The sequence below is a fragment of the Carex rostrata genome, chromosome 15 (assembly GCF_964058835.1).
Source record: "Carex rostrata chromosome 15, lpCarRost1.2, whole genome shotgun sequence".
Lineage (NCBI taxonomy): Eukaryota > Viridiplantae > Streptophyta > Magnoliopsida > Poales > Cyperaceae > Carex > Carex rostrata.
In genome coordinates, this window is record NC_135932.1 from 9,888,833 (window position 1) to 9,911,083 (window position 22,251).

General features: G+C 33.6%; 3 protein-coding genes across 4 annotated transcripts; 2 read left to right on the plus strand and 1 right to left on the minus strand.

Moving 5' to 3' along the window:
- Positions 1–4,013: 4,013 nt before the first annotated feature.
- Positions 4,014–5,365, minus strand: LOC144566739 (uncharacterized). Its single transcript, XM_078316760.1, has 2 exons — positions 4,649–5,365; positions 4,014–4,171 (listed from the first exon to the last, which is right to left on the minus strand). The coding sequence occupies exons 1-2, from the start codon at positions 5,363–5,365 to the stop codon at positions 4,136–4,138; spliced, it is 753 nt and encodes a 250-aa protein (XP_078172886.1). The 3' UTR covers positions 4,014–4,135.
- Positions 5,366–8,827: 3,462 nt separating this feature from the next.
- On the plus strand, positions 8,828–12,847 carry LOC144566611 (plant intracellular Ras-group-related LRR protein 7-like). 2 transcript variants are annotated; one of them, XM_078316660.1, is made up of 10 exons: positions 8,828–8,952; positions 9,951–10,084; positions 10,196–10,262; positions 10,372–10,418; positions 10,756–10,864; positions 11,213–11,298; positions 11,668–11,758; positions 11,999–12,084; positions 12,290–12,376; positions 12,579–12,847. In XM_078316660.1, the coding sequence occupies exons 2-10, from the start codon at positions 9,986–9,988 to the stop codon at positions 12,690–12,692; spliced, it is 786 nt and encodes a 261-aa protein (XP_078172786.1). In that variant the 5' UTR covers positions 8,828–8,952; positions 9,951–9,985; the 3' UTR covers positions 12,693–12,847. The 2 variants fall into 2 exon arrangements, with proteins under 2 accessions (XP_078172786.1, XP_078172785.1); XM_078316659.1 differs by lacking the exon at positions 8,828–8,952 and having other exon boundaries at positions 9,811–10,084.
- A 952-nt stretch (positions 12,848–13,799) lies between these two features.
- Positions 13,800–21,504, plus strand: LOC144566844 (U-box domain-containing protein 33-like). Its single transcript, XM_078316879.1, has 3 exons — positions 13,800–14,021; positions 19,964–20,246; positions 20,519–21,504. Exons 2-3 carry the CDS (start codon positions 19,983–19,985, stop codon positions 20,933–20,935), a joined length of 681 nt encoding a protein of 226 aa, XP_078173005.1. The 5' UTR covers positions 13,800–14,021; positions 19,964–19,982; the 3' UTR covers positions 20,936–21,504.
- Positions 21,505–22,251: the final 747 nt, after the last annotated feature.

The window sequence follows — 22,251 nt, forward strand, 5'->3', positions numbered from 1 at the left end:
ATATTCTAATACAAAAGATAAATAGACACAAATTTTTTTTCTCAAATCTTAACATATCCGGATGGAATATGCTAGCATGCTATGCATAGCATATAACCCCTCCATGCAACGGCTCAGATTTCGAGTTTTCAAAATCCTAATGGTCGATCCGAACTGTTCATCTTGTTCTCCATATTAATATGTGTTTGGAGACCAAATTTTACATTTTTTGGAATTTTTTTACTATTTCTTTAGATTTATTGAAAATTGCTGTTTTTTTATGGTCCAGATTTGCTGAAAACAGCGATTTTCAATAAATCTAAAGAAATAGTAAAAAAATTCCAAAAAATGTAAAATTTGGTCTTCAAACACATATTAATATGGAGAACAAGATGAACGGTTCGGATCGACCATTAGGATTTTGAAAACTCGAAATCCAAGCTGTTGCATGGAGGGGTTCTATGCTATGCATATCATGCTAGCATATTCCTATCTGGATATCCGAAAAATTAAAATATCCGGATCCGGATAATTATCCGTATCCGTATCCGATTATGAAACTCAACCCGTATCCGTATCCGAATCCGCATAAAAAAAATCCGTATCCGTATCCGAATCTGCAACTATCCGTATCCGAATATCCGAATCCACAAAAATTCGGATACGGATCCGGATTCGGACGGGTAATATCCGACCCGTTTGCACCCCTACCTGTTATTTTGCACTATTTCACATTTTATGGTGTGGCCATCCGTGTAGAACCTATTTATACATGGGATCGAAATGCCAATTCGGTCCCCAATATTTTTTTTTTCAGCTGGGACCAAATTGGCATTTCAGTCCCATGATTTTTTTTTATATATAAATACTCTTCTTCTCCCTCCCTCCAACATAGCCACCATTTTCTTCTCAATCCCATGGGAGCGTTAGGAAGTCTGTTATCTACAGATCGACCTCTTCATTGTGCTTTTAGCTTTCATCTAAATATTGTAGTAATTTTTTTTTTCAATTGCGATCATATTGTAGGTTGTAAAATTAAAAATGATATCGATAATTTATTGTGAATTTTTTTTGTTCAGATAATGTCTCAAGTAATAATAAATGTTTATCAAAGACACGAAATTTCAGACGCACCGACCTGCACATTTTTGTTGGTACCACAGACACCTGGACAAAAGGCTTTTGGACTGCAGTTTGCTTAAAAATAGTGGCTTCCTGCTATCCGATATCGGGCATAGTACAAACTCCATTTCTTTCTTCCCCTTTCTTCCCCTCTTACTTTCTTTGTGTCTACTATGTAACTCTCCAACACTCCTTTCATCCCTCAAACTCTCCAACTTTTCCTGATTCAGGTTCACTTTAGTTTTAATCAATCCTTTCCTACCTCTATACATGATTCTCTATTGAAAGAAAGAAATTCTGACTGAAGTCTTTTGTTGCAGATCACATTCCTTATGTGGAGTATGGAGAGAATTAATGTAGCACTAAACAATGAGAGCTAGAGGAGGTGTAATTGAGATGTTGAAATAAAATGCCATAATCGACCTCAATGCAAAACACACCAGCCTTGAGATACCTGACCTTGTATGTCTTACTTACTTATTGTCATCTCAATCTCATCTTTTTTGATTCTTTCATTTAATCTGAATGAATTGTGTGTGAAGGTGTCAACCAAGGCCATGGTCAGCTCTTGGCTTTATGACGCAACAATGTATGAATTGTGGATTGCAATTGTTGGAGACCTTGCACATCACATTTACTTCTCTAATCTCTCTTGGCCCATTGGCAAAATACTACTCTGGAAGAAACTCCTTGTAGTCACAAATTTGAATTCTAAAGAGAGAAGCTCATGTGATTCATCTACCCTCACTCTCTTTTCATATCATTTTATTCTCAAATTCTGCTTCATCAATTGACTTTAATCTGTCAAGAAATCTCCAATTTAGCCTGAATTAATTGGTGTTAATGTACCCTCAAGTAGGCAATTAAACAAAAAGTGAAAATGAAAGTAATGAAATTAATTTTATTACTAAGGATAAACTTTATTACTAAATAACGATAAACGAATCAACAAAGAATTCTCATAATGTTATTCTATTATTAATTAAGAAGAAGATATAAAAGAGTACATTAATTCTCAAAATATACTGCATAATATATATACTAGCATTGTACCCGTGCGTTGCAACGAAAACATATTATTTCATTATAAAATATTATAAAATGAAGAAGATCAAGCGTTTCATTATTTCATTATTTGCGTGATCTTTTTGAAAATCAACCGTTCAAATACGTGCTGCACAAATCTCAAAGCAATAATAATACTGATACGATACGGATACGGCGATACGGCAATTTTCAAAAATGAAGGATACGATACGGCTATTAATATATATATTTTTTAATTATTTTTTATATGATATTTATATAATTATAATTTAAATCAAATTTGTAGAGAAAAATAGTTAAATACTATATTTATCTATAAGAAAACACATGTGAACTGTAGTGTAGTGGTAAGAATTTTGGCACCAACAGAATCCAACTGGATTCGAATCCCGTCTTCAGCAGAAAAAAAGGGTGCGCGGTGCACAGGCTCGGTCCGCAGGCGCCTTGCGTTGTTCAGAGGCGCGGTCCACGGGTGCGGCGCGCGGTCTACGGGCGCTGGGATCATATGCGGCGCGACCAGCGCAAGCTTAAGTGTTGAAGCGCAAGCTTAAGTGTTGAAGCGCATAATTTGGAAAATTCGTCTATGTGCGATCTGGAAATTCAACGGCTGAGCATCCTTCCGAAAAAAAATCAGTAAATCAGAAATCTTGCAGAATCTAGACATTAAGCTCCTTAATAAGGAGGAGAGATATTTTCTAAATTTAATTTAACTACTGTAGTTTATTTATTCCTATATTTTGAGATTAACAAAATAAATAAAAGATATCCAAACCATCACACATTACATGTGTTGTATACGATTTAGACTCGCAAAAATAATATATCTAAACCATTATACATATGTTTTGTATGCTATTTTTTTTTTTTTTTGCAATTGTCTATCGGTTGCTTCGGTGCACCTAGTACAATTTTTTGCATGAATATTTTAAATGTGCCAGAAAAGATGACCCATACAAATTTAAAATTGTATATATAGTTTGGTACATTTAAAAAAAAATATACGCTAATGCATGTGCGAAAGGGATAAAAAAAATGTGTTGACACGATTTTTCTAAGTCAAGAAAATGTTATTCAATAACTTTAAAAATAAAAAAATGTAGACATATTGTCTACTTAGAGATTTAATTTGTAAGGTTTAATATTTTCATATAATATGAATGTTATTCAATAATGAATCAAATATCGTTACATATAGATCGTTACAAAATTTTAAGTCGTTTGATAATAACAGCGAAACATATATTAACCTTCGTCATTTTCATGTAGATGGAATTCATGATGTATATATTATTTTCTAATTGTTTGATTTGCAATTATAAATGAGTGAGGTTATGGTACTATGCATAGTGCAGATTGATTTGTACTACGCATCAATATTTTTATTTTTGAAATTCTAACGGTCAATCTAAACCGTTCAATATAGTTTCCATATGAATATGTACTTATAATCTAAATTTTACAAAATTTTTTTTGAATTTTTTACTATTTTTTTTATGAGTAGAAAATCACTGTTTTGGATGATCCAGAATTGTCAGATCAAGTGATTTATTACTCATCTAAAAAATAGTAAACAAATTTCTAAATAAATATAAAATTTAATTTGTAAGTACATATTCATGATCATGATCATGTTAAACAATTCTAATTGATTATTAAGATTGTTAAATTAATTTTTGTTGTAAAAAAGATCTTCACTCATAAAGAAAAGGACAAAGAAATGTGTTGACAAATGCACATGCACTGATGACACACACACACACACACATATATAGCCATACAGGAACTCTGAACTCTTAATATAAAATTATAAATTAACCAGGAGTTGGCCAACCGTCATAGGAATTCATAGGATAGCCATGGTTTTTTTTTCTAAAAGCTCTTCAACTAAACAGAGAATCATTTCTTGAACTAATTATATATATAAAAAGGCAGCCTTGCCAGGATTGATTGATTGATTGATTGATTGTAGCTGATCAAACATATCCAACTAAAAGCATGTCACTCGAATCTTCTTCATTAGTTCCTGCTAAACCAAAAACCACAATTAAAATATCTAAGCAAATTAAACTAATTAATAATAGCTAGCTAGCTCTTCCATTTCCATAGATATAAAAATTATATTCTGTCAGCTCTTCCACTTCAAATTAAAGCTTGCTCAACTAGTTGTATAATTGGATAGAGCATATATATTCATTTCCTTATGAATATATACATAATTCTGGCAAAAAAAATTCTATTCCATTAATTAATTTCTTCATAAATTAAGGAGTCTGTAAAGTGAAAATGGAGTGAACTTAAATATATAAACTTTCAGATCAAATGTGACTAGTCCTGAAAGCATCGATTAACTGTTCTTGTAACGGTTCAGGAGTAACGATAGCATCCTTTGTACTGGTATGGAATCAACTTCATATACCAGTACCCAGTAGGTTCTTATCATCTTAATTTGGTAAACACTGTTTAATTACTAGGAGATGAAAAAATATATATATATATATACCTTTGATGGGTTTTTCTTGTGCACATCTTGCGAGTCGTTTCGGTAGCTCAATTTGCGGCTGAGCATTATGAGTTCACCAAGGGTTAATTCCCTTCTTCCTGTAGGCCCTCGTTTATCATCCCCATTTTTCTCGAAGAGATTTCCAAGAAAACTTACTTCAGGAGAAGAGAGAGCAAATAGCAACTCCATGTCGAAACCATTACTGCTTGCCTCATTCTGAGTAGTTATGGAGTTCTGTGAACTGCTGCTGTATTCTTCACTTTCTGACAAGGAATTCAAATTTGGCTGCCAGTTTGAGTCTTTAGCTTCTCCATTCATACTTTGCTTGAACAAATTAGGTTCATCTTCATCTTTCTCTTCTGTGAATGGAATGTCAGGAACTGTAGGCCCGGTAACAAATGGATTGTTGAAGTTATCTAGGTCGAAGCCGATGGAGTAATCATCATCATCATCATCATCACCAGCCAAAAATGGATTCCAGGAGCAAGAGGATTGGGTCAATGGCTTGCCGGGTTCTTCTTCCCATTCGAATGGTACACTCACTACAAGCTTGGATGGAGATGGAGATGGAGATGGAGATGGAGGTGGATATGATATCAACGAAACAGGATTGGAAATCCAATCCCTTTTGGGAGTGCCGGGTTTCGATTCCCAAATAAATGGAATCGAAATTTGTTGCCTGACTCGTTTCGGTTGATTGACATCTATAATTTCCATTTTATATTTGTTTGTTACAACTTACAAGTATATGGGTTAATGGCTGAGAAGAGGGCATTGGAAAATATATATATAAGAGATATCTAATTTGTGGGTTAGATAAAGCTGCTCCTAGCTAGATCAAAAATTAATGTTCTAGCTCAACTAACTATTCCTAGTACCATATATATACTAATAATATATCCATTAAAGAATTTTCTCAATACCTACCCTCACTATCTACAGTTCTACACAAAGATATATATCACATAATTTTATGACTCTTTTAAATTGAAATTATCTGAACAAGAACACCGACAGCCCACAAAGTTAACACTCAAGAGTATGTTCTACAATTTTGTTCTTGTTATATCCCGAAATTTTAAAACATGATTAATTATGCTAATTTAAAATTTTCACTCAAGTTGAAATTTTACTAATTAGACTAATAATCATTTAGAGGAAGAAGGCTAGTAGACCACAGTTTTGTGCTGGGAATAATTTTAGTCATTAATTATTTGGAGTGGCAAAATTAAAAATTAACTAAGTTTAGAGTGGCATTAGAATGATTTTAATTTCGGAGTGACATTTTTTAAATTTTAAGGTTTTGGAGTGACAATTAACTAATTTTTCCTAAAAAAAATATATATTCTAAAAATAACATATGTTTATAATAAAATATTAATAAAAAAGTTATTCAACAATAATAAATAAACAAACCTATTTCTTTAATTGATTATGTAATATGATTCACAATTATGTTATTATGTAATTTGAAACTTTTGCATCCTTTTATCAAGGGAAAAATATACCAATTAATTATCAATCAATCCAAAAATTGATATTTAAAAATATAAAAATAAATCATGACCAAAAGAAGGCAGACTAAATAAACTTATGACAAGGACGTGTATTGAGTATGTATATATCTAAATAAATTTAAACTTCTACACGTAAATAAACATAAAAATAATTCATAGAATAAAAAAAAAGGCCAACTATTTGATTGCATGACTGATATTCGATTCAAAATTTCAACTTTTAATGAAAACCATTAATAAATTAGAACATCTACATACTTAATATAAGTTAATTATTTACATCAAATAAAAGTATAAAACGGTATGTATTTAAATAATTCACAGTAAAAAATTACTTTTTTGTACTAACATTGTCCCATTTAAATTACTGCACCTATTGGGGTAAGAATTCAGAAAATAAATTCAGTAACATGATTTTCAGTTCTACCCTTAAACTTCTTAATATCACAAATAAGTTTGAATATCAAATATATAAAACAAACATGACAATTCAAATATCTCCATTCTTATATTAAGCATGTAGATGTACTGATCTGCCAATGATTTTGATTAAAAGATGAAATTTCTGATTGAGTATTAGTCCCCGTTTGCGGTGACTGATTCAGATCCTAAAGCTAAGACTAAAGCTAGCACGTCGTCTGCGGTGACTGATTCAGATCCATCAACATCGGACGATAGCTTTGTTGCATGTACATTCAAGACTCATTCTAAGAAGTAGTTGGATTTATTAGGTTTGAAAAATAAATGGACGAAACAAACTATTCCTATCCGAAACAGACTATTTCTAGACGAAACAGAGGCAAAAAGCAGTTTTTGAACCATATATAGTAATTCTAGACTTGGTGTAAATCGAACCATAAAGCTTCTACAGATCATACAGATAAATCCTATTGTATATCTCAAAGTCATGTTTATTTTTGTTATTTAATTAGTCTGTTATTTAGAATTTATGTTGTACACTTTCTAATTTACTTTTTGTTGTTAAGTTCTGGCTTTTTTACGTTGGTTAAAATAGATGAATTAATGGCCGCATACAAAATAAATAGAATAATAAACCCTACAGATAAATCCTGCATAAAGATCATACAGATAATATCTAAAGATAAAGCAATTAAATCATACAAAAATAAAATAGATAAATCCTACAGACAGTACATATATGATCTCAAAAGCGATAATAGATGAATGGCCGGGATATTGTGAATGCGTGAAGCGGTCTGGGGAAATTAACTGTCACAAAAGAAACAATGATACAGAAATTAAATTTACGTGCCAGAGATCTTCATGGAATAGAAGGCACTAGAGACACTGAGAAGAGCATCGCACCGGTTGATCACGTACCTCTATCATTATCTGAAACTTGAGGCTGTCTCTCGTCATGTCAGTTGCCTTGAAAGAGATAAAGTGTGCCTCTGGCTGAGCAAATTGCGCCATTAAATAAATAAAATGTGACTTCTGACTTGGATCAGTTTCTTACTTAAACAAATCTCAACTTTCTGAGACGACACTTCCCGATGAGAAATTAATTTTTAATTTGCCCCCTTGACTCCACTCTAATTAAAAGTCTAAAGTCAAAACCATTGTTTAGCAAATCTATCTATAGATATAATCTGGGATGTTTGGTTACTGTAGATGAACAGTATCATCTACAGTGCTATCCAAATTGCGCCATTAAATAAATAAAAGGATGTACTGAGACATACAGAGAAACAATAAACACCAGAAACTTTACGAGGAGAGGAAAAAGTTATGAGTGTTACTTGACACCTCACTTAATTTGTTGAGTGTTACTTGACACCGATCCAAGTTATGAGTGAAAAGTATAAAAACGAGTTTAAAAAGGTTGACATAACTTAAGGATCAACACCATTTGTTTTATTATGGTATCAACACCATTTGTTAATTAATACATATCTTTAAATTACTTCTCAAATAAGAATGAAAACGAATGGATATAAATACATATCTTTAAATTATGCATCAATCTTTCTTTATTTGATTTTTTGCCTTCTTTATTTGCTTTTTACAGTCATATATCTATCCAATTAGAAACAAATAACTGCAATATATATGGTCCCAATTGGCAGATCGAACTGATTGATAGTCTTAGCCCTCAGGCCTCATTTAACAAAGCATCAAGTAATGAGATCGATCAGCATAGTGTTATGATTTAACAATTTTCTTTTAATAATAACATTTTCAGTGATGTCTATTAATATTGTTGTATTGAAAGCATTAGAGATTGCTCCTGTCCTGCTACATCAGAAGTGATAGATGTTGCATATGATAAAAGTTTTATGAGAGTATGTAAATAGCTGTTGTATAAAAGCAGTATAAATTAGGGGGTGTACCTGAAACTAAAACACTCTTAAAACAGAAGTGGGATCTTATACCATTTAAAACTACAAATTGTACAGCTCTTGTATTTCTAATTTGGGATGATCATATTCATACATGACATACATATGAGTCCCGCCAGCCGAGATTATCAAATATTTATCCAGTCCTCGGAGGCCACGTGTCACTACATTAAAACGAATGGATTTGTTCTGTGAAGATGAACTGGAGAGGAGCACAAATCAATAAAATCAGGACGCACGCGGCGCCGCGCCCCTCGTTGTCAAGGCCCCAAATCCCTCGATCTCCTCCCTTGTCTCCGTCTCTCACTCTCCTCCAAAACAGATCGCCTCTCTTCTCCGCCTCTCCACCCAGCGCATCTCCACCGCCTCTCTCCTCCCTCTCTCTTCCTAGCGCATCTCCACCGATCGCCTCTTCTCCAGCCTCCAGGTATATTTTGTTCATGTAGTCACTGTCTCTGGTAATTAGTGAAATTTATATCCTTTATAGCTAGTTGGTAAGATTGGATGGTTCATTGATTGAAATAAATAAATAAATATGATATCAAATGGTTCATCATTGATTGAAATAAATATGATATCAAATGGTTCATCATTGATTGAATTACATATGATATCTCTGATAATTGGTAACATCCACTGTGGTGGTAGATAATTGGTAAGATTGGATGGTTCAGAGGCCGATATGTGTTGTATGTAAATCAATATCAAATTGAAGAAGATATTGGTATTTAGGTATTTAGGTACTGGTATTGTAAAGAGGAGAAGAAAGCGTATTGTCTGAATGTCTCATTTTTTTTATAGAATATCAAGTCTCTGTTACATTGTTTATAAGGGGAGAAAATACATATCACAAAATAACTATGCTATGCGATCTGACAAATTACATGAGCTGTAGATAAAAACAGAAATGCAGTTATTCTTCTGGAGGAATTATCATAGAACAAAATTGTACAATTAATTAATTAGTCACTGCCTTACTGTCTCAAACAACTGATTTTGAAATTGCACAATTATATGATATCAAATGTCATCTTTATATGTAGTAGTGAGAGCTTAGGTAAACATATATTGCAAAATGTCAAAAAATAATCTTCCACGTCATTTCTCGTAAAAGAACTTGCAGGAGATAGAAATATGGTACAGTTGGGAAATAAATCTTCTGTTATTCCTTCCTATTTTTACGATTTCAACCGTTCAAAATTTTCCAAATGCGAATCTCAAAAAGGAATGATTTTCATGCTCCTGTCGCAAGGAAAATCAATGGTTGGAATCGAAATAACAGGCACTTTTATTTCTGGTACAGTTGTACATGAGCAATCCTATTTTGCCACATTCCTAAAATCAGAAATTCATTTTCCTTTCGCTTTCTGGAAAGGCGCAATTTCTTTGTTTAGCACAGCCCTTCAGCTTAAATTATTGAAACAGATTTCTCGAGCTCGATAAATCTTGTATGATTATCAATGGGGGGTTGCTTAAGCACGAACAGTGATTCCAGTGCGAATCGAGTTGCTCGATGGAGATCAACTGGGATCGTCGCTTTACGAGACACCAAATTGAAGGTTCTCTTTTTTCTTAGGAATTGATCGTTTACCCGATTGTTACTAGGTGTTCGTTAATTCATTGCTTTAACAAATTGATTTTAATTACATTTTTCTAACCATTATATACAGGAATTTCCGAATGAAATTCTGCAAGTAGAGAGCATAAGAACTCTTGATTTGACAAACAACAAAATAGGTATAATATTTCTTACTTTACTTCAGGTGCATTAATTTTGAAAAAATGGATTTCAGATGAAATTCTTACTCTTGGATTAGCTACTGATATTGCATTCGTTCTTCTACAGTTTTGGTACCTGCCGAAATTGGCCGACTAAATCGCATCCAAAGACTTGTGAGAGCAACCAAGTTATTATCTTATATATCTTACAAGTTTACAATTTCACACAATGAATTATTAAAATACTGGCTGAAGCTGAAGATGTTTACCAGTATTATTTAGTCATTACTTTTCAAACAAATCCAAATCCAAACACCTTGAATGTGTTTCCAGTGAACTGCCAAAAAGCCGTGCTATGCATCTTTTATGTCTGGTTCTGTTGACTCATTCCCATTTTAGATTTTCTTCCCTTTTTCGGAATGGAGGCATAATGGGATCACTGATTTTCAATGCATTGACTGCCTCTTTTCCTTATAAAGTACTTTTTATTTATATTTTGTTATATATGTAGGTTTTGGCCGACAATATAATTCAAAGTCTTCCAACTAATATTGGAGATTTGCGGACTTTAAAGATTCTGACACTTGATGGAAATCGGATTTCCTACTTGCCTGATGAATGTAATTTTGTGTCCGGCTTCTAGAATAATCCTGTTTTGTCACTTAACCTATTTCTCGATTAAATATGATAATTTATGGTTTGCAAAAATATGCGTTGCTTTTTACATTTACGGATTTGTCCCATTTCAGTGTACCTATCATAACTAACTATTAATTGAAAGGTTTAAATGGAGAGTAATGACCAAAAATATAGATGATCTCCAATTCACTAATCTGTAATATAACCAAACAGGTACAATTTGCTAAAACCCCTAAAAGGCATACTACTGTTCTGAGTTTTTTCTCTGTCTGTAAAATTTCCATAACATCAGTTTTTAATCTATTTATTGTATTTGTTTTCTGATCAAGTGGGATCTCTTCAAATGCTAGAGAAACTTTCAATTTCTCGTAACTCCTTGATTTCCCTTCCTCAGACTATAGGAGATTTACGAAATGTAAGTACATTGTTTTTTTGTTTACTCAAACTGTTTTCCAGAATTGAAAACTTTTTCTCTGTGACCCTACAGAAATTATTATTTTTCAAATGGACCAAATATTCCATTTTTTTTTTTTAAATTATTGTTGTGTTAGAAACAGTTATGAAGATGCCGTTGTTTATGTTCATTCTGTTTTAAGGAGGGTTTAAGGAGAAAAAAAAATCTTAAACAACCTTAAATGAGGACCACCAATTTGGTTTGAGATATTCTTGTTGTTTTGGAAATAATGTACTCTCCAACATAATTTAGTATATTGTGACATTCTTCTTCTCATTTATCACTTTGATTCATATTAGAATTCTATATTTTCATCAAATCCAATTGCAGATAGTGTTGCTGAATGTGTCGCAAAATAAATTGAAGTCTCTTCCTGAATCAATCGGGGGATGTATAGCTTTGGAGGAATTGCAAGCTAGTGGTACTCATTTATATTGCTTAATTGTACTTAAAATAAAAACTCAAAACAATTAGCAATTTAGAAAATGATTAAGTTGGCATCAAATGTACTGAAAGCAGGTTCTGTTTATCTGATTTACTGAATGATCCTATTAATAAATAGTTTATCAGTTCATTATCTAACATATTCTCTATGATAGAGGGGGGTTTTTTTTTTTTTGGCTATTTATTACCTTCCCTTTTACCATTTTTATTAATGCAGAAAATTCAATTGACGATTTGCCCCTTTCAATTTGCAAACTTGTTCATCTCAAGTCGCTCCTGCTAAACAACAACAACATTCTTCAGGTGCATATAACTCAGAAATAACTATTATGTTCTTACATAATGCACATTTTACTACCCATGACACTATTGGTAAACCAATTTCACATGGTAGGCAGTCATCTGGGAAGAAAGTTGCTGCTTTTTGTTTTGAATAACTTTTTTCTAATGTTGAAGCCAAATAATGTGGTCACACTTGCCAACTTATTTTCATGTAATTTACTTGCAGCTGCCCCAAAATTTGTTGAAGGAATGCAAAGCTTTGCAGAGTATTTCGCTGCATGATAATCCAATCTCTATGGACCAGTTCCAACAGGTACATCTTCTTACAATCTTTCTCTACTTTTGCATATATGCCCTTGCAAAATCTTGGGTATTTTCTTTGACTTACAGAGTTCTGGATACCCAATTTAAAGTGCCTCATGTATATGTATTTTGCATGAAATTATATTCTTTTCAAAGGATTTTTTGGTAAAGGAACTTTTGAGTTTGATGTTTAAACATCATTAATTATTCAGATGGATGGTTTTGAGGAGTTTGAATCACGGAGGAGGAAGAAATTCGATAAACAAATCGATGCAAATGTAATGATGAGTTCAACTGCACTTGATGAAGGTCTCGATCGTCGGTAGTTGGATGGGAAATTATTTCTTTCAATAATTAAATATGTAACTCTTGTGCTATGAACTTTTGATAAAATAATATTATACCAGACTTTTTTTTTTTGTATTTTTTACCCTTTTATCTGACATGGTAAGTCTGTAAATAGTAAAATATGTTTACCCTTTAATTGTTGGCAAATGCTTCTATGGACAAAGTTTTAATAAGGACTGTTCATTTCTTATTGATCAAACAGTTCAAATTAGTTTCATACAATCAGAGATTTCCACTCCATTTTTTTGTCTGAAGGTTAAAAGGGAATTTTCACCTGATGTTCTTCTCTCCCGCGATCTCCTTCTCTCCATTTTGGAAAAAAAAAAAAAAAAAATCCCAAGACCTTCAGATTACTGATCTTTTATTAATTCAGATTTTGTTATGTAGTTTTCCAATGGACAGTATGCATAAAATGAGTTATCCAATGGAACAAAATTAATTACTGATCTTGAATGCTTATTATAACTGGCCTAATTAGTAGTTCCTTAATTTTGTTCATATCTGAATTCCAGAAACGCACTCATAAGGTACTTAATTTGTCTATTTTATATATGATGATTAAAAAATAATTAACAGAAGAAAAACTAAATTTAATATAACTCAAAAGAAACCTACGAATAGATCGAGCTAGCTTGATATCACTTGAATTAAACATACTTTTTACATGCATATTTTTCATGTTTTTTATTCTGCAGAAAAATTTCGGAAAATCTTCCATTAATTAAACCAATATGTTTACTTATTTTGTGACTATATTGTCTATGATTAGAGGTTCAAAAAAGTTCATAATATATGTTTCCCATTCTGAAGCATATTAGTGATATTTCAGATAAGGGGAGGACATGTGGAGAATCCATATCCTCTAAGGTAATTAAAATGTATCAGATCTTTTTAATATTTGTGTGAATTATGATCATACAGTCAACATCTAAACAGATATATTTTGTGGCTGTAATGCTATTATGGGTCAGAATGTAAAGAAAAGACAAAATTGTCCACACCGAGTCAATGCACAAGTCAATGCGTCAACATCCCATTACATAGAAATAACACACACAGAGAGAGGGAGAGAGAGAGAGAGAGAGAGAGATCTAGAGATCCAACAATTCTGTTATGAGTCAAATATTTTTTTGATTAATTTAATCTACTTGTAGTTGGCAGGCACTTCCAATTATATATCACTATAGATCGAGAGAGAGGATGAACTAACTGAGTGAATTAAAAGAAGGGAGAGAGATTGAGAGAAGAAAACCGCAAAAGGAGTGGTGAGAAAAGCAGCAGGCATCAAGCTTAACTTAATTTTTCCTGTAAGTATTTGCTTTCTGCATCAATATTAAATATATATTAAATTGATCAGTTTAATATAGATCACTTAACAATTCAATTAATTTGAAGTCTAGAAAATAGATGACAGCTTAGTTTGCATTTTTTTTTTTCTGAAATAGATGACAGCTTGTATGTATAACAGAAAAGCAAAATAGTTTGATGGCCAGTAATGAAACTACTGAAGAAATTTTAAATCCAAATAAAATTATTCATTCCAGTATTTATTCTTTTAATGTTTTATTTATATCAAATCAATGTTGTAGGAGATTCGCGCGTACTATCTCAAATAAAATTCAATGATTTAACAATAATAATAATAATAATATATACATAGAGAGAGAGACAGACAGACATATGCACCCAATGGTTGTTGTACACAGGGACGGACCCAGGATTTTCGCCAGAGAGGAGCAAAAAATTATCGAATCGGATTTAAATAGCTTATCGGATTTAAACCCATTAACTAATTAAGTACTCGATAAAAAAAAATAATGTTTTGACTTATTTTTTCAACACCTTGACTTATAATTTCTGATTCTATAACTTATAATTAATATTATCAATCATAATTCAAGAAATTTATTTTGATTTTAACACTAAATTTAATCCGAATTACAACTCAAACACCCAAAGGGGGGCAAAAAAAAATTCAGGGAGGGGCAGAGTCGATCGGTACCAATAAATCACCACTAAAACTCGAAATCCAGGGAGGGGCGACTGACCCCCCCCCCTGTGCTACAGTAGATCCGCCCCTGGTTGTACACCAGCTTGATGACATAATTAATTATGACACTATTCGTGAGAGTAAAATATAACTATTATCGAGCGTTAGTGGATTGACAAAACCCGCCTAGGGCAGCCCGTGTCCGGTTTGTCTGCGCCCTATGTTTGGGGTACCCGTGCCCGAGCCCGGGTATAGGTCGGGTAAACGGGAACACGGGTAAGGGCAAAAAACGGGCCGATTACCATTTTTTGGGCAAAAATCCGACCATATCCGGACCGAATTGTACCCGTACCCAACCATACATGTGCCCTTCGTGCCCGTGCCCGTGCCCGTGTACCCGTGCCCGTACCCGTATACTACCCTACCCGTTGTACCCTACCCTTGTATCCTACCCGTATACCCGTTTAAAATTTGAATTTCAAAATTTTTCAAATTCCCTCCGGTTCAAGTCACATCCGAACCGGTCAAATCGACCAATTTGTGTACCCTATCCGTATACCCGTTGAATCCTCCAGCATGAAAGTTAGGTATTCTTAGAACAATTTGTGGTTTAATCCATTCTAATTTCAATTATTTTACGAACAATTCGAGTGAAACAAAGTTAAAAAGTTTCATTTCTATTAAAGAACTATTTTGATTATTAAAAATAAGATATTACGTAAAAGTAATAACTTTTAAGCATATAGAAATTCTATCAGAATGCTAATTTTTATTTTAACGAGTAATTATTATGAATATTAACCAATATAATTTTTTTCTCTTCGGTTTTAAACTAAAGCAATATTTTCTACTGTACCAAGTGATAATTTATTTATGTAAAAATGTTCTTGCTACTGATTCGAAATTTTATAGGAATAATTTATACATATAGAGTGATTTTTCATAACACAAAAGGTATTAGTTTTGTTTACTATAATTATAATTTAATGGACACTCTTTTATTTTAATGCAATCGTCAATCTGAAAATAGAAGGGAAAAAAGGAACATGCCCGATTCACAAATATATATTTCTCTGATAAAATGATACTATTGTTTTTGTTTATATGTAATTTAAATGCATTTTTTTTCTAATTATGTACAACATTAGCACTATTTTGCTAACTTAATATTTTATAGAAATAATGAATGAATACTTTTCGAATAACATAAAATAAACATTCCTCACATGTTATTCAAATTAACAATTTTGTTACACAAATTTCGAATACCAACTTAATTAACATTATTTTTATACTAATTTTTTTAACAATTTAAACACACCCTTATGGCTAACGCAATAATCCACAGATAAGGTCATATATAATCAACATCACTTTGAGATTTCTTATGAATGATATATTTTTGCACATCCATTTTTTCAGAACAAGAGATAAAAAGCAAATAAATATTTCATGCCATAGCAAAAAGTTACTTATGTGACCACAAATTCGCACAGAGAATACGGATCGTTGTTTTCAATTAACAATATCAAAAGAACTGTCACACCACGGGTTGCGACAGTGCCCCGCCGTAAGCATACAACTCCGTGTATACTTACAAGACAATTCAATTTACATTCAAAAACTCACAACCAAATAATATAAAACCGAGTTTATAGATATAAATCAGAATACACAGTCTGGTCAGAATATAATACATCAAAAGTATCTCATCCGGATACTAACTATAAGGCCTACCCTAAAGCTATATAACAAAATATCTCTAGGGTCATATATAGGTAACTACCAAAGGACTGCTACTCGCGTGCCTCCCCGGAATTGGACGCACCCGAACCTGTAAGATAACCCGAAGGGTGGGGGTGAGAATAAATTACCAGTGCGAATTTGCCACAGTTAGATTATTGGACTTGCAATCAAGCTCCATATTCAGAAATGAAATCCATACAATAGCAATTCAAACAGATACATATTCATAAATAAAAAAAATACAAATGCTTGACAACAATTCAATCAACTAGATCACAATTAACGGAATTTCCAAGATGAATTTCAAACACAACACATATTGGCTTAACTCACCTATTATTATTAGGGCTTGTAACAACTACAGATGTTCATTCGAGCTGGACCCTTTATCTGACCCTCGTCTGTATGGTTACTGACACCTACAGACGTTCCACCGAGCTGGACCCTTTATGTGACACCCATCTGTAGTTGTTTGGCTTAACCATTTCCTAAGGTTTGGTTCCAAGTCAGCTATACAGCTCAACTTTACAAATGCATTCACACGGAATCAAAGTCAGCCATACTGCTCAACTTTGCAAATTCATTCAAATAGGATCCAAAATCAGCTATACAGGCCAGCCACCTTATCAAAGCCACCTATACAAGTCAGCTTTGCAAAATCCATTAAACAGGTCAACGGATAGGTCACCGTCACCTTATCCAAGCCACCTAAACAGGTCAGCCTGGCAAATTCAGAAACAGGTCAACGGATAGGTCACCGTCACCTTATCTAAGCCACCTAAACAGGTTAGCCTGACAAATTCAGAAACATATAGAACAATTTATAGAACACATCAATTGACAACCATATGAATATGCAAATCAACCATCTCACAAGAATTCAGTTCTAATTTAGTTGGGTTATGCACATAAGTTCACGCAATTACAATTATGCAACCATCCAGCATGCAACAATCAAATAAACAACATGACAAACAAAAAAAGAGAATTTAATTTCTGAAAATAAAGTATCAAACAAGTCCAAGAATCCCGCACCTGTTTATGACAAGCGTATCGCTTAGTTATGGTTCAGACGTCTCGAAATGTCCCGCAACATCTTGCTCGATCGAGCCTACACCTATATTACATGTACACTTGGTTTAACTGTTGTTCAATGATCGAGATGCTGACTCGAGTTCCATTAATGGCTTACACCTTCCTTAACAGATCTCGCATAGTTTGGGACCGATCCTTTCTATTCCTTTTTCTCACTCACAATATCTAAAACTCCACACCTTTACATTTTGGTCCTCTAACCATAAAACCTTTTCAATTTGGTACAATTCATATATCGGTTCCCTATTTTGGTTCCCACACAATTCAATTTACCGATTCCTCAAACCCTAAATTGGTCGAAATTCAAATTAACCAATACACGTTCTGAAATTTCAAGAGTAAGAGGTAACCCTACCGATTACAAGTCTAATTGGTTGGATTAAGCTAAACAATTCACGGTTATTCCCAATTTTGATTTTGGCATGAAAACCCTAAAAATTGAAATCCAATATTGAGATGGAATCGAGAAAATAATCGGCAAATAAACAACAAGGAAACTCAATGGAGATAGATTGCTAACACTTTAAACACAAATCTTGGGTTTGGAGCAAAAACTCTAACAATGGTGAAATTTCGAGTTTGGTGAAAAGAGAGGAGAGAAGGGAATACCGGGGAAGCTAGATGAGACCTGCGTCCAATTTCTCGGTTCCACCTTCGATTTCCCGAGCTTTGGAGCGATTTGTAGGGAGAGGGAGCTCTCTCTCTCTTTTCTTCTCTCTTTGGGCGGAGCACACACAGAAACAAGGAAAGGGAATGAAGTGGGAGAGAAAGAAACACATAATTTATGCAAATAAACCCTCAGAATCATCCAGTGCGGGTCGCTCACCCGCACTGGATCTGAGTGCGGATGCACTCAGTACTTAGTTGATATTTTCAGCGCTTCGCAGGAAGAAAAACTGGTGTCGATGCGGGTCATCCACCTGCACTCATCATCAGTGCGGGTGCACTCAATACTTAGTGTCATTTTCAGAAAAAAAAATGGAAAAGTCCAAGCCCAGTGCGGATGCACTGAGAATTCAGTGCGGGTCAGCCCATCCGCAGCCAGCACTTGGTCGATTTTCAGGAATTTCATATCAACATAGAAAATTCATGAGTGCGGACGCACTGATATCCAGTGCGGGTCAACCCATCCGCACTCACAGAAATTCAGAAAATAATTTAAGGAAAACAGAAACCAGTGCGGGTCAGTCACTCACACTCACCACCAGTGCGGACGCACTGAGCCCATAAAGTGTCAAAATCTCAAACTTTCGATGCGGTTTCGATTCACGCTTGACGTATTTATTTAGAGAAGCATAATTTAAGATTTAAATTTCTATTTCGTTAGCACGATTTTTAATTCTTGCCTTTAAAACATTCAGAAATTAATTGTTAAGATTCCGTAACGTAACAAGAACCTTTTAAAATTTTAAATTAATTTGATATGATTGAAAGTTCAGATCAGATGGGGTTCATATTTTATACTCAAATTTGATATGATGTTGTTATAGATAATATGGAGTCAATATGACCAAGTGAGCCTCATAATCAATTTATTTTTTAATTGTTTAATCATTAATAAGGCTAAACATAAAACAAAACAACCATGAAAAGAAATGTATACTTGTCAGTTAAGTACTCTTATATATAAATATTACGAGAAGAGTTTTAATGTCTCATACCTCATCATACCTCATATTTTATATCTTTGTTTTCAAAGTCCAAATTATCGATCCGAACCGTTCAACATGATATATATACACACTAAAATATAGTTAGGGATAAAAGTTTATAATTTTAAAAAAAAATTTACTATTATTTAAGATGGATTAGAAAATCACTGTTTTTTGAACAGTTCAAAAACAATAATTTTGTACCTATCTTAAAAATTAGTAAAAAAATTTCAAAAGAATATAAAATTTCATCTTCATGTATATTTTAGTATAAATATTCTGTAGTTAGCCGAATAAACATACAAATTTTCGCAAGAATAATTTTTATATATAAGTTACAAATTTTATTTATTTAGGAATTATAAAGATGTGACTTGATAATTTTATGTATATATATATATATATACACTATTTGATATTGAACTATTCAGATTTTAAAAGTCGAATTATAAACAAGTAATAATATTTATACGACACTGTTAAAAAAAAACAAAAAAACCAAAGAAAAACAAAAAAAAAAACTCGGACCGCCCTGCCCCTCAAGGGTACAACAGGCACGGGTATAGGACGGACAAGGCACGATTTTTGAAAAAAATACCCGGGATGCCCAGCCCGAAATACCCGTCTACCCGTGATACCCATGCTTGTGCCCGGGTTTGCCCTGCCCGTCCAGCCCCTACCCGACAGCATAACACTATCGAGCGTATATCGACATAAATTGTTATTTCTGAGATTATCGCTATTAACAACAAGAGTGAACTTTCAGATACGAATGTTTGAAAGAGATGATGCTACAAAAAAAGTTGAAGAGTTTGGCCGGTCAACAGAGCGCGCAGCAAGCTCCTGGTAGCCAATGTGTAAAATACTTCGCTGAATACAGCTATTCGGAGCTCCAAGTTGCAACAAAAGATTTCAACAAGTCATTTAAACTTGGAGAAGGCGGGTTTGGCACAGTGTATAAAGGCATCCTCCAAAATACTACTGTGGCTGTGGCAATAAAGATGTTGAAAGAAGGAAGCAGCCAAGGAGCGAAAGAATTTAATCAGGAGGTATCTAATCTAACGATGGAATATCATTTTAGTTTTTCTTTGGATAGTGTGTAATGATAAACAAGCATCGATTAAACTAATACAATATACGCGAAGAATAGTTCAAGAAGACTGGAAAATTGAACTGCATATATACATATTATGTGTTTTGGTCAAAGTGGTTCCACCTCTGATTTGAAAATAATCAAATTAATATGCATATATATATAGTTTGTTGGTATAAGTTGTAAAATTTTCAATTAACAAGAAGTTATTTAATTTGAGCAATACAGGTTGAAATTCTAAGCAAAGTACGGCATCCAAACCTTGTGAAACTCATCGGAGCATGTGCAGAGAGCCGTGCACTTATTTATGAGTTTCTACCGAATGGAAGCGTAGAAGACCGTCTACGGTGCAAAAACAACACTCTGCCCCTTCCATGGCAAGCACGAGTTCATATTGCATTTGAGATTTGCTCTGCACTAAGCTTCTTACACTGTAGTGAGCCTCATGGTATTGTGCATGGTGATCTAAAACCCGACAACATTCTTCTGGATGGGAACAACACAAGCAAAATCTGTGACTTTGGTCTGTGTCGTGAGCTTAACTGGACAGATAGCGCAAGCATACCATACCACTGGACAGATTGTCCAAAGGGAACATTTGCCTACATGGATCCGATCCGGAGTACTTCTCAACAGGGAAGCTAGATAACTCCTCAATATGATGTTTATTCTTTTGGTATTTTGTTGTTGCGACTTGCTACATGCAAAAACCCACGGGGTATAAGGCAATTGGTGGAGGAGGCACAAAAGAAGGGTAGATTGAAGGCGTTAATTGATCCTTCGGCAGGTCCCTGGCCGTTTAAGGAGGCTAAGAAGATGATTTCATTGGGCCTTAGATGCAGCAATCAAATGAGAAAAAATAGGCCGGATCTGTCGACCAAAGTGTCAAAGGAATTGAAGTCCATGGCAGACGTTGCTTCTGCATCAATGTTTGGGAATCTTTCCTATTTAATCGGTGAATTTGTAATTTAGCCAACTTGACAAGTTCATTCAATCAATATATATTATGTGAACCTCGATCTGAGTGGAAACTAGAAATTAAGCATTGTCTCGTCTCCTCTGTTGGGTTTCTTTCTGGCATTGATTTGCTAGTTGTGTGCTTAATTTCCTGGTGGATGCCTTGGCTAGTTGGCAGTCTGTTGTTTGCAAGATACCATTTATCTCTTTTTTTTGCTCTTGACATCGATTACCACAGGTCCGGCATGTGTGATGCAGTAACAAGATTATAGCGCCGGGCCGCCGGCATTGTAGTTATAGAAATAAGTTACAGATGTTAGCTAAGAATAATAATTGATGGTTAAGAAAACAAAATTGCACGTATTTTTCAGAGTACATCTCCTTTCTTCCCGAACTTTTTCTAGCAGTCTTATGTACCTTAATTGAATGGAAGGTACTCACTTGAAGATTACTTCAAATTATGAAAAAATTCCTTTCTTAAACTATATATTATTTTCCTTTTTTTATATATTTGTTGGTGTTTTGTTTTTTAAAAGATAATTTATTTAGAAGGACGACTTTCATATAGAACATGGCACGCCACATCTCCATTCTATTATTAAGCACGTTGGGTGTCCGATCCACCAACGGCTACGATTGAAAGATGAAACTTCGGATTTGATCTCAGCCCTCCAATTACATTATTTGTCTTCTTTTGATTAAATGCATATGTTTTAAGTATAGAAGTCTAAATTTAGTTAAAAACATACTCACCACATGTGCTGCTACACGATACATTACAATTAAAATTGAACAAATTATGAAGTTTAGCAATATATTTATATGTTTCCTTATTTCTTTATTTCCATATTTCTCCTCTTCAATTGAGAAAACTTCACCTTCCGTTTTCTTATTTCTTTGTTTCCTTACTTCTTCGTTTCTATACGAATCACAATGGAAATCAATTTTCTTTTTTTATTTCCTTATTTCTCTTTCTTTGTTTCTATGCATATTGGTGTGGGCAA

What these genes read in the sequence shown, in the direction of transcription:
- LOC144566739 (XM_078316760.1), bottom strand. Translation starts at nt 5,365, where the DNA reads ATGGAAATTATAGATGTCAATCAACCGAAACGAGTCAGGCAACAAATT. An exon ending in ACAAGAAAAACCCATCAAAG is followed by an intron (nt 4,172 to 4,648) that starts GTATATATATAT and finishes TTGGTTTAGCAG; the next exon opens with GAACTAATGAAGAAGATTCG.
- LOC144566611 (XM_078316660.1), top strand. Translation starts at nt 9,986, where the DNA reads ATGGGGGGTTGCTTAAGCACGAACAGTGATTCCAGTGCGAATCGAGTT. An exon ending in TTTGACAAACAACAAAATAG is followed by an intron (nt 10,263 to 10,371) that starts GTATAATATTTC and finishes GTTCTTCTACAG; the next exon opens with TTTTGGTACCTGCCGAAATT. An exon ending in TAAATCGCATCCAAAGACTT is followed by an intron (nt 10,419 to 10,755) that starts GTGAGAGCAACC and finishes TTATATATGTAG; the next exon opens with GTTTTGGCCGACAATATAAT.
- LOC144566844 (XM_078316879.1), top strand. Translation starts at nt 19,983, where the DNA reads ATGATGCTACAAAAAAAGTTGAAGAGTTTGGCCGGTCAACAGAGCGCG. An exon ending in CGAAAGAATTTAATCAGGAG is followed by an intron (nt 20,247 to 20,518) that starts GTATCTAATCTA and finishes TGAGCAATACAG; the next exon opens with GTTGAAATTCTAAGCAAAGT.